The 17,782-nt window shown below is 42.0% G+C and overlaps 1 protein-coding gene across 1 annotated transcript in view; it reads right to left on the minus strand.

The window, feature by feature from the left end:
- KCNQ3 (potassium voltage-gated channel subfamily Q member 3) overlaps positions 1-17,782 on the minus strand; it is a 205,506-nt gene that overhangs the window by 33,252 nt on the left and 154,472 nt on the right. The window contains exons 2-5 of the mRNA XM_075085848.1: positions 6,166-6,256; positions 4,282-4,408; positions 2,358-2,530; positions 265-420 (exon numbers count right to left, since the gene is read on the minus strand). Of these exons, the coding sequence (XP_074941949.1) occupies positions 265-420; positions 2,358-2,530; positions 4,282-4,408; positions 6,166-6,256 (547 nt within the window). The remainder of the gene's footprint in view (positions 1-264; positions 421-2,357; positions 2,531-4,281; positions 4,409-6,165; positions 6,257-17,782) is intronic.

Genomic DNA, 17,782 nt, shown 5'->3' on the forward strand with positions numbered 1-17,782 from the left:
AGAGCCTTCCCGGGAGCCAAGAGCACAGACTGATTTCTGACAGGGGTTTAAGCACCTAAGGGCTTAAATCTGACTGAAAATCAACAGGGATATAAGTTCTGTTAATTGGTTGTAGGGGCATCCTTACTTTGGTAATGTTTTATCAGTAACATGCTCCTCACCAACATTTAGCAGCACTTATATTGTAATCCTTAACATCAATACTTCATGTCTTCTTGAATATGAAGTTTTTAAGAAGAGGATAGGTATTTTGGAATCACTTACCAGTCCCCACCACAGTGCGTCTGCATAGGTTTCAAACTCTTCCTTCATCTCTACCCCATTAGCATCCTTTTCAGGAACATCTTTTTCAACCAGATAAACAAGAAACGAGGATAGGATGAGTGTCAGGAACCCGATGTACCAAGCAGTGATGAGTTCCTGCAGAAGAAACAGATGGACAATGGAGAGGCTGAAAACAGTCTCAATACCCACTGTGGCAGAGTAAATGTCAGGAGAAGAGAGATGCACTGAGGATAACAGCAGAGCTGTCGCTGCTGGCTTGGTCACAGTCCATGACCAGCCCACCTCAGCACTTACGGGGAAATAATGCAGAGGTTTACAAGAATTAGCCCTTACATGGCATCTTCCCTGGGAACAGCTTGGAGCAGTCTGAAGTTGTAGTTTTGCATAAAGCTGGGCTAAGGGCTTAGCTACGCACATGACAGAGGGTGCTGCAGGGCTCTGTCCCTGACCTTGACTCTTCCCATTCCTGCTGCCCCTAGGCTTGGTCAGTCTTGGTAGGAAAATCAACAGTTCTGCCCTCTCCCTGCCTCCAAAGAACAAGGCTGCAGGATGCAGTTTCTTCTCTTTAGGCATATCAAAGCAGGTTCTGAGGTATGATTTCACCATGAATTGATGCAATAAGAACAGACCTTGAAAATCATCTGTGTGAAAACAAACCTGAGCTTCCTTGTTTTAGAGGGAGTGACTACAGTGGAGTGTGTGGCTAATCCTACTGAGGTGGGAGATGCAGCAACCCAAGTTCAAATCCCAGCAATGTCTGAAACAAAGCAGAAACTTTTTTGGTGAAGGTCTTCAGAAATGGGTAAAAAAATCAATATCCCTTTTGTTTTCTGAGAACTGCATTTGAAAAAAAAACTCAAGAAAAAGGTTGTAGCTGAGAATTTCATAACTGAGTCTTGAGGTAAGTCAACTTGGCTGAATTCTGGAGTGCAACCACAGAAGGAAACTTGTCGGCTAACCTTGTTATCAAAATTGTTTAGTGTCTCCAGCGAAGCAAAGTTCTTGCAACCCCTTCTAATCTCCCGCAGCCAGCTGAGGTCCAAAGGGTGGTGGTTGGGAATCAGACAAGGAACATTGGAATGAAATCCCACACAATGAAGCCTTAAACAATTTCTAAACAATGTCTTTGGCACATAGACTTCTTCCATGAGCTCATTTTCCTGAGAAACATTTTTGACATAAGATTTATGTGCCACCTGCCTTGTAGCAAGTTTATATAGGGAAGAAACAGAAGTTGGTATGAAATGAAGCAGGGTGGGTATCCCTATCAGCCACTACAAAGAAGCAAAGTCGAAATATGCTGTGCCAGCTGGCATTTTAACTTTCAAAAACCCCTAAAATGTCAGGAATGTCATTCATAGATAAGAAAAAGCAGTATGTAGCACAGGGTATACGCAATTTTTCTACACCCTGTGCAGATGAGAAATCTCGTCTAGAGGACTTTTATGCAGATAGTTTTTAACTTGTAATAATGCTTAGTAAAAATGCAAGAACACAATGTGTCCATCTGGTGTGAGACAGGATGTATTTGACTATAGCATCAAGTTAGACTGAGCAAAGATGATTTTAGAAATTTTCACTGTCTGGCTTCACACTGTGTGCATCTTTGTATTGCCTGACCCATGCTTCTAAAGAGAAATTACACCAGTAGCTCCATCTGAAACCACAGTTCTGCTAACCAGCCTCTTTCCATCCCTCCCGAGTCCCACTCCATCTGTTGATCACACAAGTCTGAGAAGCCACTACAACCATGTTGCAAATGCAGAGGCATATTTCATCATTAAAGGGATGCCCCTGCTCTCATTCATTGTAAAGGCAAAATTCCTGTTGTAATGAGTGCGGGAATGAACACCCTCTTGTTATTTCCCAGCACCACTGTTGAGTAGAGAAGGGTAAAACAAGGGGTAGAAATGGTTCAGAGAATGGAAGAGGAAATAAAGCTGAAAGGACAAAACTATGGCTTGAACTAATAGACATAATCCCAAGGCATTGCTGTTCCTGTGCATCCCCTCTCTTTCCCTTCAATGTCTGTCCCCCAGGCACCAGCTAAGCCCTGCAAGCTCCTCACTTACTTTGCTATGTGCACAAATGGCTGACCCCAAAAGTTTCCATGTACCGCCCCGCCTGTCCATTCGGAGCATCCGCAGGATCTGAAGGAAGCGGAGGCTTCTGAGAGATGTGGCCAGAACATTTCCCTGGTTCCCAACAGCAACCACTGGCACTGAAGCAATCAGCACGAAGATATCTGCAGGGGGAAAAGAACAAAGCCTGCCAACACACGTGGCCCCATCACCTGCTTCTTAATCCCATGTAGTTGTGCTGCAAATTTCCCCAGGCAAATTTTAAAGCTGCATGAAAATGTTTTCTCTTGCCAATTAAACAGATATCTGCACCTACCACATATTTGGCATCATGCACAGAACCCACCAAAAAGCCTTGTAATCTGTTTACAGATCAATGCACTGGGCTTGAGACACTGTCTGATGAGATGCACAGAAACATTGTCCAAATGCTGACAGAAAAACAACCTTAAATTCATCTGTCCCACTGGAAAACCATAGTGAACAGGGCAGCAGATAAGAAATTCAGGTTTTGATAGTGCATCTAGTGTTATGTTCTCTTGGCTGAATTGTCCCATTAAAATCTCAAAGCCAGTGCTACTATTTTTTGTAAGCACTCACAGGGCCAATCTGCTGGCCAACTGAAGAGGTTTGAAATGCAAATCACATCGCTTCTTCCTGATTTATTTATTTTTCTTTCTTTTCCTTGTTTCTCCCCTACTTTTTGATCCTATAATATACAAGAAAAAAGTGGTACCAAAAGGCTTCAAACATTCTCTGGGCACTCAGTCTTTATATTATCTTCATATTGCATTTCCAGCCAAAAAGAGTGGCACTGGATGGATTTCAGATTTATTCACTTTCAATCATTCTCAAAATAAACTTGTGCCAGTGACAACCAAGAGATGATATTAATAAATCCAGTGGGATTTTTCTGTTCTTTACCCAGATATCAATGAAGATTCATTCTCAGAAGTGAGATGATACTTTTACCGAGAAGGCATGAGACAGTACCAATCCCACTTACTCATGCCGCGCTCTGCTGCCTTCACAATGTTATTAGAAGTATAAGAAGTATTCATACAGCAATAACACCCAAAGGAGCACGATTAAAATGAAGATAGCACAAAGGCACAAAGAAAATGTCTTCCAATTTTGTCTACCATTTAGACCCACAAGATGAAGAAAAAGAGGGAGACAGAAGAAGGTAGCATGTATTCATATAAGTGCAGCACCACGGCTCCCCAGAGTGCTATGTGCTGTACAAATAAAGAACAAAAAGCTAGTGCTTGGCCTGAAGAGCATCAAAATAAATGAGGGATTACTGGAAACAGTGAACAGATGTGAATGTGCATGACAGGTCCTCAGGGTAGAGTGAGCTCCTAAACTTTGGCTTGTTGGTTTGTAGAGATTCTGGGGAGTTTTAGGAGGGGAATCAAACATGAACGAGTAGTTTTATGATAACTGTAGGCAGTGCCTTCCCAGCCTGAAAGATAACATGGGTGAAATCACAAAGATACTTGTTTGCAAATGCAGACCAACATTACAAAATTAAAGCACAACATTTAAATATGAAAGAGGGCTGAGGAAGATGGCACAGTGTTGGGATCTGAAGTGGTTTGAAATCGAAGGCAGACAGAGTATATTTTGGGATGAGCTTAAGAAAAATGCAGTGGGACTCAGGACAAGAAAAATGTGTTTGAAGAGTAGAAGGATCCATTCTCACTGACAGGCCGCCCAAGAGACTCTTGAATGAATCATTATTGCTGGGTACTTCAGATAACTACTCCAAGCAAGACGCAGCTCCTAGCATAAAGGGCAGATCTGATTTCAGTGCTCTTTGCACTGCTTTTCACTGGTTCTTGGACATCCCCCCCACTGGCATAGAAGGAAAAGGACATGACAGGGGAAACATCAGTAGAGACCATGTGCTTACCCAGCATGCACAAAGGCTTCCTGGCAAATTTGAGTCTCCCCCTCCATCCTTTGTAGCGACAGCAACACCCAGCAGCCCAGATTCTTAAGGCAAATTCTGCTCCAAAGATGAAAATGGCAAAAGTTTCCTGTATCAAAGACACAAACTATGTTGTTAGACTCTTAACATGTTTTGCAGTAATTCTGGACATAGCTGAGTGAAACAGATGAGGTGCAAGTGTTGGGGTATGTGTGTATGTGAGAGAGAGAGAGAGAGGAAATATTTGGGGAGGAGAATATAGGTTGATGAAAGAGGCAAAGCAAAGTGGGACATTGCTTTACAGCCTGCTAAGTACTCTGCAGGAAGTGGCCCTGCTGTTGGGTAAATGAGAAGTGCCTCAATGGACCGGCAATTACTTCACAAGGCTTCCTGTTTCACAGGAGATGAGAAGACATACGTGAGTGCCAAGTCCCCAGTGCACTGTATACCCACACCCAGGGTTACCCACCAGCAGCTCATTCATGCAGCCAGATCTATACAGACAGCGACAGTATTCAGTATATTCATGTGGACTCATAGATTTAAGATAATGATAAAGGCATGTATAGGATAAATTTGAGGCATATATTATGCCCTTAAATTTCTGGTGCACTGAAGAATGGGATTTTTGACCTTGCTCAAGAACTCTCCAAGCACAGGGATGGAATGGGGAGGAAGGAGATTCTCTGAGGTGCTCAGTGGAGATGGGCCAAGGGCAGCATGGCACACACAGTTACTTTTTCTCTGTGTGAATAGCTGGCAAGGAGGAAAGGGGGATTTTTCCTGATGCTCGTTCCCACAGCTCCTCAGCACTTCTGAAAACTGCTGAGAGCCACATAGAAGCAAGCACAGAAGAATGAAAAAGAACCTCAGGCTTTTTCAAATGTGAAAAGGTGGGTCTAAAGAGGGTAACAGGGATGAAAAGCAAGTTTCACATTCCCTAGGGGATAAGGGTGTTTTCATAAGGCGCTTTTTGAGAAGGAACATGCAAGGGGAATTCACCTTTCATTCCTTTTGGCATTTAGTTCTTGCTTGGATCTATATGTCTCTGGGGGTACAAGGGGAAATGGAAATTGAGATCCCAGAATTACTCTTGCTATGCAGTTTCCCTAGGGATGCTTTTCTACAGGGCCAGGTTAAGTGAGATGTTGCATTCTCTATTTCAGGATGGCTATAGGAGCAGAGGAAGTTCTTTGTTAGGGTCATTTTCATAAAATGATGAATACATCACGTTTACACTTAGTGAGGGTTTTTTTTTCTTATTTTTTAATTCTTCTGCCAAATGGAAGGCCTACAGAAATAGTCTTGAGCATGAACTCCTGCATTTATAAAACAAGCATGCTGGAAACACAGAGAAAGGAATATATTTGTTATAAATACATTTTCTCTCATTGATAGTCACCAGATGCACTGCTTGCAACAGTTTTAGTTATGCTCTTATTGGGCATAAGCATGAGCCCAGTTCTGATGACCTCCCTTGAAAGAAATGCTGGGATTGGTAGAATACCATAGAATGAGTCAAAATCATTGAAAGATCCCCCCAAAATAAGTTTTCGAATGTGCTCAGGTCTGGCATGGTCAATAGGAAATTTATTGATACCTCAGTGGGAGAACTGTTAGGCAAATGCTGAAAAGCCATTATCTAAAAGTCTCAGGCTAGTGTTTTCCCTCTCTCCTTACTTCGTTTTTACTCAATGTTGACGATGGACCAGGAACTCTCCAATATGTAAGTGTTCGGTCAGTGCTCCAGGACAAATAGAAGAAATCTGATTGCATGCAGAGCTGGGAGTAAGTTTCCATCGTGCTGATGGGGCTGATTTCAGTTCAAGGACATTACCAGGGTGATGCAGCAGCCAGTCTCCTTACCAGCAAGAGGAGCCAGTCTCCCGAAACAGTTTCGTACTCCTTGAAAGTTGTCAGGACAGCTAAGATCAAACACCCCAAGACAATCAGAAACCTGGAGCAAAATAAAAGGAAGAACCACAGCATTGTTACACCTCCCTGTATTTACGTCGGAGATGTTGCCTATGAAACCCTGGGTGGAAGCCATCAGGAGATGGCTACTTCCCATTGGTGGGCAGCGAGGCTGTCTCTCGTGAAGATCAAGGGTTCTCAACCTGGACAGGGTTGGCCTGGCAGTCAAGAAATCATGGCAAGATGCTAAATCAGAGTGGTCCTGGGACAGACATGCATTAGGTAACTAGTTTCCATTCCTCAGGCAGGAAATGGATGATACTGCATTTTGGGAAGGGATTGTATGGTATGGCAGAGGACCATAATGCTCAGGAGGTCTATTCCAAGCTGATGTGCTGTGCTCTTCACAAAATGGCACTGCAGTTACAGTGGAATAAATCTACTTGGCTCATCCTGAGACCTGAGAAACAGTAAACGCTTCAATCCAGTGCAGCACCAGGACAAACCCTCCCTTGAAAACTGCACTGCATTTATTTTTTTTTTCTCTCTTTGCGCTCATTTCTATGCAGTTGAAAAAAGGAGAAGGTTTGAAAGAGAAACAATAGAGAGGGTAAAGTTCTGCTCTCCAATAAATGCAGCGCGTGATTATTCACTGCCCCTGTGCTATTGTCTGTCTGTGAGGCTCCAGAACACAGAGATTTGACAGAAAATTTAACTCCCACTGCTGGTAAATCCAATTTAGTCCAATCTAAAGTCACGTTGATCTGCTTTGTAAAACTATTCCCAGGTTCAAGCTATTCAAAACCTTTTATATGTAAAGAGGTAAGAAAAATCAAGAGAGTCTTGTAAGTGATTACTGTGAAGCAGAGTGGGGGAAGCTCTTATACTAGTACTTCATGTACCCAGATCATGGGCATTTTAATGTGCTCCCAAAACCTGATCCTCAGGAACAAAGGGACAAGTGGCCATGGAAATATTTCAGAGCTTAGTGGATACATTGGAAGGACAACTCCACAAAAGCTCTGGATCCCTTGCTTTCATAGCTAGGGCACATCAAAGAAATGATAGGCAGTAGGTACTGAAATCATCCAGGGAAAAACTGTGTTTAGTGTGTTCTACCTGTTTCGAATTTCAGTTTGATACCTAAAGTGAGATTTCATTTCTTGCTGAATAAAACTCCACTTTGTTTTACTGGGTGAAATGAGCAGAGTCCACAGCCTGCAGTGTGGAGCCAGTGAGCAAGGACCAGAGGGAAGGGAGGATCAGCTTAGAGTCACATGTCCTCTAACCTGTCTTGGGGTTTTGTTTCCTTCATGTATAGGGAAACCTAGGGCCAAGGGAGTGTGTTGTGAGAATCTGCAACATTTTTGCAGCTGGCATAAAAGGAGAGAGGTGAGCTCCAGACAGCTTCTGCTGCCTTTTGGGAAGGAATTTCCTCCAAACAGCATCAACTAGCAACCTCCATGCAAGGAGCAGGCAACAGTGAAACACTTCACTGCAAACCCTGAAGCATTACTTTGCTGTGGCTTTCCTAACATTAACTATTCAGACTGAAGTTTCCTATGCCAGGAAAATTTCAGATCAACCATTTCAAGCAAGGTTAGAACAGAAATAAATGTGTTTGCTCATGCTAAATAATTCTGGATTTCTTGGACAAATTTCACCTCCTCCCACTCACCAGCCATGCTATAGAGCAAGGGTTATGTGGCTGGTAGGAAACAGCCTTTGGGTCCAGCGGCTTTTACCATCTACCCATTATAACCACACCCCTGCTGCTCAAGGCATTTGGCAGTTAACTTAGCAATTCTGCGATGTTCCTGCCATGCCCTCAGGCTTGCCTTGTCACCCCATACCTTGCTGTCGCACCTTGCAGTTACCAAGCCAGTGGCTCAGTGCTTTCCCAAGACCCACGATCCAGCTACCCTGCACCTCTAGACGAAAACTGGTGCGAACCCAGCCAAGACACCATGATTCCTTTGATTACCTATAAGCCACCTATGATCTGCCACATACAGCCGTTACAGTGGTACCATCACTAATTCTCCATTTAAAGCCTTGAGATAGTACTACTTGATGCTTTCCATTACGGCCATTTCTTTACACCACATGAAAATTCGGTCACCCATCACCTCACAAGTACCATTTAAATGATTTAATGAAAGGCAAAACACACTGAAAAAAGTCCAAGGAAATTACATTATCAGCTACTTAAACTAAAGGCATGAATTTACGATATCATTCAAGAGAACAGCACTGTCAATTAAATATGATGTGCAGATATTTGGCCAAGAGGAATAGAGAAGATAGTAGTGAAATCATCACCTTTTGCCTAAAACTGCCTGCGGTTTTACCACTAGAGGGTACCAGAGCTCCACAGAGCGAGGGTATACAGCCCTCCTCTTTTCCTTCCCCATGAAACAAACTCAATGCAGGTGATGTTCAGGTGAGCGCACCCATGTATTTGATACGCAAGAAAGGGAGTCTCACAGCCGTGAAACGGTTTTTCTTTGGTCATTAAAAAACTCAAATGCTACCATTAACAGACAAGGGTTGCTGCTAGCTTGATCGTTCTGTGCGCCACAGCCCGTGCTGCAAGCCCCACTGCTCAAAGTGAGATCCCACCCATGAAAAGAACATCTCATGCAAGACAGAAAAAAAAAAAAAAGTAAAAATAGGGTGAGGGGGTGAGATTGGAGGTCACAAGTTTTTGTGAATAATTTTGATGGCATATCTGAGGAGGGAATATGGTCTGAACCCCCATTGCAGAAATTTCATATATGTAGCCCATAAGGGTGCCTCAGAGGTGCAATGGCTGAGTGGGAACCACAGTCCCAAAAACACACACAGCCCACCAAGCAAGGCTTCTGCTCCTTCCTGCAGTACTCTGGGGTGTGCAGTGACGAAAATCCTGTGTTGGGATACGTAACTGCCATCCATCTTGAAAGGGTGAGCTATCCTCTTACCGCACTGTTTCTGAAGGATAAACATCCACTGCAAGCTAACCAAATCACATCTCAGCAATCCTCCCTTAGCATCTGAAATGACAAACGCATTCAGAGCACTTAATGACTTTTAATCTCCATTGATGGTATGCAACCCACCAATTTCCCTGCAGCCTCTTCTGTTTTGGATCTTGGTGTTTACAAAGCCTGCAAGTCTTCTCATGTCCTCTTTCTATGGAAGATGCTACACAGGTGTCATGGTTTTTCATCAATTCCCCCTTGCTCAGCAAAGGTGATAACGAGGTACATCTTCACCTTGCTGCTTATGCCCATATTGCGGCCTTGGGAACGTAAAGACCCTTAACATGCTTGACAGTTGCTAGGCTGTGTTGTCCTACAGCAACAAGACAATGGTTGAATCTATATTGTCTAATTTAATCTTTTAGAGGCAGCAGTGTGGGTCCAGTGGTTAAGCCTGACAGTAAACCTGTAACAGGCAAATCTCAGGGAAAGAAACTGCTGAAATCTCAGGGGATGAACAGAGGGGACACTAACACCAACCTGGGGAATCAAGGGACAGAGAGGGAGAAAGTCTCAAATTTACTCACAGTTATAATGATACTATCCATGGGACGTAGAGCACCAAGGGTTAGAAGAAAGCAATACGGTAAAAGTCAAGGTTTAGCAATGCAAATTGAGTCCTATTAAGCCTAAGCTTCCTATTGAACAGTGTTTCAGCAGGTAGCAGTCCAAACTTCAAGACTGTAAATCAGATATGCCAAAAAAGGATCTGAATTTGGTTCTTCAGTTTTTAGAATCATCCTTGCTAACATTTTACATCATTTTTCACAGCCCATTATGTTGTACCTATTTGCAGTATTATGCCTAACATCCTGATTAGTTTGTTGACTGTCTAAGCTCCAGAGAGCCAAATGGTGGTGGTCTTTTGTCCCCGTCACAACTAATATGCTATTCTAGTAAATAGATGCTCTTGTTATTGGAAAGCGCATGTTTATCAATCATATTTTCTAATTGTACTATTGTGGTGTATTAAAGACAGTATTCCAAAAACAATACATATTTTTCCCAGTAAAGAAGAGGTAATTCATTATTATGCTAGACCATGAATCTAATGTTTCTTGGATGAACATCATAGGCTCTTTTGTTTGGTAACTTTTGATTTCTTTTAATGTTTCACATTCTTTGAGTTTTTCTTCTATATCTGCTTTTATTTGAAGCCAATATAATGCAGATCTAGCTGAGAACTTTTATTTATTTTCCATATGTAAGGGCTTATCTTGTAGCCTGTTCACCATCTCTTTCTTCAAAATTTTAGGAGCAGATCACACAGTAATTTGCCTATAATCTATTCCAAAGGATAGCAGCCCTTTTGAAGCTGTCATAAGGAATAGATACATCACAGGCAGGCCTAACCATATTTTCATCTGGCATAATTTTGTCAAATTTTTGTGCTGTGTGGCAAAATTTTAGGTCTCCATTAGGCTTACAGTAAGTAGAGAGGAAAGTGTGCTTCTTGTGTACAACTCATGTTTTCAAGTAGATGTCTCAAGCTGGTCAGAAGCACCTACAGAGGATTTTTCTCTATAACTGTAAGGAAAGACTCTAGTGACTAGCTCCTATGGACAAGTTTATTCTGTAAATTAGCTGAATGCCACCCCTTATGTTCATCCCTGCTTTGGATATAATTACAAACACCACCTTTTAATGTTTATACATTTTTACTACTGAAAGAATTAGCCTACCAGCCATACCAGCCTAATTCTTACATGACCAGGTTTCTCTGAAATCCCTTGCTCTAAATTTTGGTATCACATCAACATGTGGTCAAGGATCCTACTTACGTAATAATAATCCAGGCTCTGGGCAGGAAAGCATCTTGAACAGTTACTAGTAAGAAATCCCCTCCAGTGCAACAGTGCATAGACTTCTCGTATCTCCAACACCATTTCTTACAAGCCATTGGAATTTTCTCTGTCTCCAAATGTTCGTATGAATCTGAGATTTTTCTGCTTGCTTCATTTGGTCCATTCTTGTTTTCCCTTAAAACTTGTGTTCTAATTTCATTATGTTCTGCCACCTGGTAAATGCTAATGGAATTCTCTAAGATCATATTAGGAAAATCTGGCAGCGTTTTGTTCAATTTTTGGTTTATGGTTCCCAGTGCAATATGGTCCTGAACCCATGGTTCCCACATGTTTTCCCAAATTTCATATTGGAACAACCTTATTTTCTTCAGCTACTGGCTTTTACCCATAAGGATTAAAAATGCATCTTTTCTCACAGTTCTTTCAGTTGCTCTATATTCCTACCCACCATCTTTTTCTCTGCATCCAAACTTCAGTTTTCACAGAACATCTGCAGTATCTTGGACTGATCGTTTTATGGTTGCTAATGAGAGGCTCAAGCTGGGATTTTTAAACTAAAAAAATGTCATTACCAAATATTTGAGAACAGCTCTTCTGAGAGAAGGGAATGCATGCCTGATTTTCATGGACTTGTGAATACTCACTGTTTAATATTTAGATTCTTCCATCTCTGCTATTCCAAGCAATAGCCCGGATACTCTTACAGAGATCCGTACTGAGACAGGGATGATGCGAAAAATCTGAAAACTTTGTGAGGCTACAAATGTGCACTGTGCAGGGGGGTATGGGGGAGTGCACTGAGAAACTCAGTGGAGGTCTGGAGAGTGAGAGAAAAATCAGCAAGTGCTTCAGGTAGGGAGGTTCAAAGGTTTCTCTTTCTCTGCATCCACAGATTCCACTGAGTACACACACTCATCCACAGCTTAATGCAGGTGCCCCTGGCCCAGTGCCATCATACAGCAAGGACAGGGCAGAAATGCCACGCTCAGTAAGCTGACTTGCACTCTTGCTCTGCTGCAATGGCAGAGACACAGCAAGATCCTTCACAAGGTACTGGAGGAAACCCTAGGAAGTAAAGAAACATTCCCAAAAGGTCCCTAGTCGCATACCAGCCAATCTGGCAGGTGATGAAGTGGTAGCCCAGAATGACACTAGTCCATTGGTGACAGAAGCGAGAGCCATTGTCCCTCTCACAGTAGGAAGCTGAGACAGAAAAGCCTAAATGCCTACTTATGCCAGATTTTTGATGACCTTGGGTCCTCATTGACATGAGTGCCTCTCAACAGGTTTCACTGCTGTTTCCCTAAGTTTGGAAAGTTTTAAAAAAGCAAGATCTGGGAAAGGAAAGCCATGCTTCATAGCAGGGCATTTAAGGTGCAAAAGAACAGCTTTTAAATCAGATTGTTCCTCTCCCTTTCCTCCACATGCAAGCCTAGAGCCTGGTTAAGGCCTCTTCCTCTTGTCGCTTTTTCTTCAGGTACACCCCTAAAAACTTTTTGCTTCAGTGCCTTGTGTGCCTGTTGCCAGCTTCCTTAGGGATTGTGGCTTGCTGGTACAAAATATTTTGGGTCAGCAATGTCAGACAGCATGAACACCATCACCCTGGATTTTCTGCTGCAGGGGACATTTCAGAAGAATGGCCTGACACATTTCTTAGATTTTCTGGCATGAGAGTGCAAATTAGAAAGCCCAGAGCACTACATTTCCCTGCCTGATTTTTCTCAGTTTGTAAGACAGGAGCCATCACCAAGAACATATTTCCATCTTGTCTCTGAGACAAGTTTTAAAGATGCTCTGAAAGGTCTAGCATACATAGGTTACAAGAAGAGGCCTATACAACTTATTACATGAATGATTGGGGGACAGATTGCAGAAGTGAAGGACTGACAATGACAGCATTAGCTCCCAAGGAATTAGATGTCTCCTATCCTCCTGAGGCTTGAATAAGGATAGCAAAGCATCTGACTGTTGCAACTAAATATTCTGAGTTGCTCTGTTAGTGGCTTTAAATTCTATTTTTATATTAAGTGAATGACATTGGACTGAACTATTGTTCAGGGCTTTTATCTGCCATGACTAGTATGCCTGTCCATGGGCTTATCTCTGGCTGGCAGAATGCTGCTAATCAGGTTGAGACACATGAACTATAAAACACGGTGGGCCATACAGCACAGCAAAGCAGGAACAGCACAGAGCCAAACTGCATTACCCAGCAACCCCAGCTCCAATAACTGCAAATCAAATAAGTTGCAGAAATGCTTCTAACAAGACTTTCTCGAAAGTACACTAACAAATTTGTGAGAAGCCATTTGAAGGTAAACTTTAAGGTTTATACACTGGTTTCTACTAAATTTTGTGAAATAGAAGTGTAGTGTAGGATATTTGAAAGTCAGCCTGAAATTCAGCAGTCAAGTGCCCAGCCTTCAGCAATGCCTGTAAAGAAGTAAAGTGAATTTAGAGTATATAAAAAGCCTAAGTATATAGGCTTTATATATATATTATAGAGTATATAAAAAGCATTAATTATCATGTCAATGAAAACTCTCAGATCCTTGTTTTGAACTATCCAGTTGATGGAGTTGTTTTAATCCAGGGGGATTTTTTGAATTTTTTCTAATTTTTATGAAAGTGAAGAGTGCAGAGTCATCACTGCACCTTACTCTGTGTGACAACACTGCACATCAGTTTTCCTCAACAAAGTGGTCTATAACCCATTCACAAATCCAGTGGTGCTGCAAAACAGTCAGGAAAGGATTTCTTACTGTGCAGAATACAAAGTAGATGAGCTGCTCTCACTTTATTCACAGGAAGAGAGGAGGAGGAGGAGGAAGGATCTGTGCTAAAAGGTGCAAGGGCTAAACTCACATTACAGCAGCTGTGATCAGAGTCACAGTGGTGGTGTGCAGTAAGGTTTCTCCTTGTGATATGCAAATTAACACAGACAAATACTGTGTTAATAAACAGACCAAACTTCTCTGCAGATTAAACCAGATTTGGGGTCCAGTTGACTTGATACTGTTCCTATAAACCTTTTGTTACATCAGACTTAAGTTTCCCTTCATGCTCCATAGATAAGCAGCCTGTGGTTTGATGTTGATGATCAGCCAAGCAACAAGGCTTCAGAGCTCTGGCCCATTGTCAGTACCCCGTAAAGTGGCATTAGCTGGAGGCCAAGGGTGCTGAAAGCAGAATAGTCTTTAATATCTTATTCTACAAAAGAACTAAGGATATCTCAGAGGCTTTAGATTATATCAGATATGACATGAAATTATCCATTGTAAACATATCAGTGTAGGGGTCTTATCTCTGTCAGAATCCCAGGCAAAGCTTTTATCAGGTAATGATGGACATCCTGTTGCCGCTTCACTTTCTAGCTGCTGCTCTATAGCAGCGCAGATGTCCCATAGGTTCTGTTACATATTTGCCAGCCCTATATGGATACTGAAGAACCCCCATGGTATCTCACAGGAGACTAGGTGCACAAGGTTCAGGTCTCAGTTATTTGTCTTTTTGGAGGAGATGACTCCATTATACCCATTGAGAGTATCACCAGAGTCCTGGTGCTGAACACAGTGTCACATGGATAGAAATGCATTTTGGATGTCAACATGAACATCATGGTCTCCTAATCACACCTTCCCCAGCTCATTGCCATGCCTTTTCTCACAGTGCAGAAATGAAACCACTCCCTGTAGCTCAGCTGCACACCAATCAAACCACTGCCACAGGTCTTACGCCCTTTAATACCTGCATTTCAAAATATATTTGAGGGCTTCTCTTCTCTCATAGTTCTACACGAACACTGTGAGGATTTTTTACAATTTATTGAGAAGACAGAAGAGGGACAGAAAATGGATTTCAACCCTAAAATGTCAGCTGCTGCCTTTATGGTTTAACACATGACAAGACAAGTGGTCTGGACAGAAATGCGAGGGGGATGATCAATTGCTTAGAGGCAAATCCTTTTATAATAGTGTCTTTTCAACATCTCATCTTTAAACTAATGACAGTATGTCAATAAGCAAAGTTGCTTACAGAGGCTGTGTCATGTGGAATTTCTATAGGATCTGCACCTCCACAGGGAAGGGCAGTGGGCTGCAGACCCGTGGTGCTAGCACAGCCGCTAAGGCCAACACAGGAACAGTTGAAGCATAGAGTACAGATAAGTTATATGTGCTCCTTTTTCACCTCCAGTTTACATTCATTAGCAAATTATGAGCTGCGTTAGCATAACAAATGAATCACATCCTCCTTGAAGGTCAACTTTGGATAAGCTCTGTAGAGGTCATTGTATCCTCAGAACTCTGATTTACACAACTAAACAATAGCACACGGTATTTGTACCTACATAAATTTGATGCTGTTTTAAAGTCTTTCTGCCACTTTGCATTACCAAATCAATTAACCAGCATTCAAAATTCAGAATGATCATCTGTAAGCATGTGATATTTCATTCGAAGTCTGAAGTTGAAGTCTTTGGAGGAGGTTATCAGCCTTTTCCAGACCTGCCCAATTTCATTCCTGAAGTGTTTCACCAGCATCTGCAACAATGCTTCTCAACACAATGTATGACGGCCCTTTTGCTCAACTGGCTTGTTAATATCTCAGATTACATTATCCCTGTTTAACCTGATGGTTTCAAACAAAGACAATTCTATCAAACCTTCAGGTAAAAATGGCAATATGGAAAGGAGTATTTTATTTGTTTTTCTTTGAAGAAAGAGCTCTATTTAGTTAAGTAATTTGAAACGGCACAGAATTCAGCATGTGTAAGTACCTTTAGAAAAATGAAACCAAATTTGCAGTAATGAGAAGTTCTGCAGGCAGAATACAATCTAACAAAGCAGTTAAGTCTGTACAGAGCAGCTCTGTTGGGACTCACATGTTTGTGTCCTCAAAGAATATGAATCTTTGGTTGTCTCCTAAATGGAGCAGCTGTTTTTTTTCTGAAGGAAGGTTGTCTATTACAGATGAGTTTTGGGCACAGTGGGGCACAGCCTTCACATAACTTTCCTATGTTATTCAACGTCCATGGGAACAGGAATTCCTCTTCCCAATTTGAGCTTTGCCAGCTTCTGTTGTGCATTAATGCAGAGAGGGATTGGAATCTCAATGCTATGATGAACCTGTAAGACTATACCATTTTCAAGTATAGCACAATAGATCTGACCAGCCAGCCGGCCAATAAAGCTCATTCAGTGAGCTGAACAGCTCTCTGAGCTCCATGAACTGTACTAGCTAGATTAGTGGGTTTGTAGATACTTAACTCACATATATTCGCACAGATATTTGGATGCCTGAATTGAATTTCTAAATCATGAGCTGAATCTCATCTCACGTAGGTGAACAAAAGCAGAAAGCCTGGAGCAGAAAGCAACAATGCTGATGCTGTGCTCACAGCTTGCAGTGCCTCTGCTAGTGCCAAATACTGGGATGAAGGGGTAGTTTTGCACCAGAGATGCACAGCTTTTCCCTTTTTCTGGGCCCCAAAAAATATTGCAGTAAAATTAAGAGTGCTGCAGAAGGCTGAATGACAGATCTGGGCTTTTTTATTGACCTTCCAGACAACTGTGATGGTTGACATGGACATCTAAAGCGAGTGGAAAGTCAGATTTTCTCCCTCCACAATCCCACCAGGACATCTCCAGAAACGGGTGGCACACTTACCGTGTGACTGGGGAAACCTTCAGTAGGTGAGCACTAGGCAGTAACTCTTTCCTGGGTGCAAGATGTACTAAATGAGTCAGGCAATCTCTCCATTATGCCAATGCTCTGTATATATATGGATATCTGCCTTGGCTTTCTACAGCATAACCTGTACATTTGCATTTGGTATAGCATGGCTTGAAGTTGTTCTCAACATTGATTAATTATCTAGGTCATAGGCTCTAACTGTTCCAGTGATGCTACAATGACTTCTGAGTAGTCTTGATCAAGATGCTCACAACTTATGGTACGTCGATTTCCCCATTGCTTACCAGCAGCAGTAGTCCTACAAAGGCTCAGAAGACTGGCTTATGCTCAAAACAGTCCATTTTTTTTTTTAAACAGGAAATGAAGGAGTAGTACAAGATTGCTCCTCCAACATCCCTCTCTTCTTAATTTTTTTCTGAGGGACTAATTCAAAGTGCCTTTAAATCAATGAGAACATTTTTGTTTGCTTCAGTGACCGTTGGAGCTCAGCCTTACCCTTTTGCCACTTAAGATTTCTGTCTGTGTTTTAATTCAATAAAAATTAGGCCAGAGGCATGTGAAACGGGCTGGGATTCACCTCAACTTATTGCAGACATTGAGAGTGCAAGTAGTTCACTTTAAAGCGGTGGGGGAAAACGGGGATCTTAAAAGCACGATTCATCTGCTCTGTTTTAGGGATCTACTTTAGGACGAGATGAGCTATGTATTAGAGTGCCTAATTCTCCACCTGGAAAAAAGAGTCCCAGGTGACTAGGTCAGAAGAATCTCACTTACAGTGTCAGATAACAAGCCATGAATCAAACCTAACATTATCTTGCAATGCTGGCAGTGATAAAAAAGAAGTAAAAGGGAAGAAGGCTTTCCACTGGGCCCCAGGGCCCAAACGCCTAAATACAACCTTTAACAAAACCAAAAAGGTTTGTATTTTCTTACTCTGTCTTACCAGTGTAACCACACATAACATGTTTGACACTCAAATGTTTGCCAAACTGAATACTGAAAAAAACATGAGAAGAAGCCAAAATTAACAAAGAGATGTTCTTAGAA

The sequence above is a fragment of the Phalacrocorax aristotelis genome, chromosome 2 (assembly GCF_949628215.1).
Source record: "Phalacrocorax aristotelis chromosome 2, bGulAri2.1, whole genome shotgun sequence".
NCBI classification, from domain to species: Eukaryota; Metazoa; Chordata; class Aves; order Suliformes; family Phalacrocoracidae; genus Phalacrocorax; species Phalacrocorax aristotelis.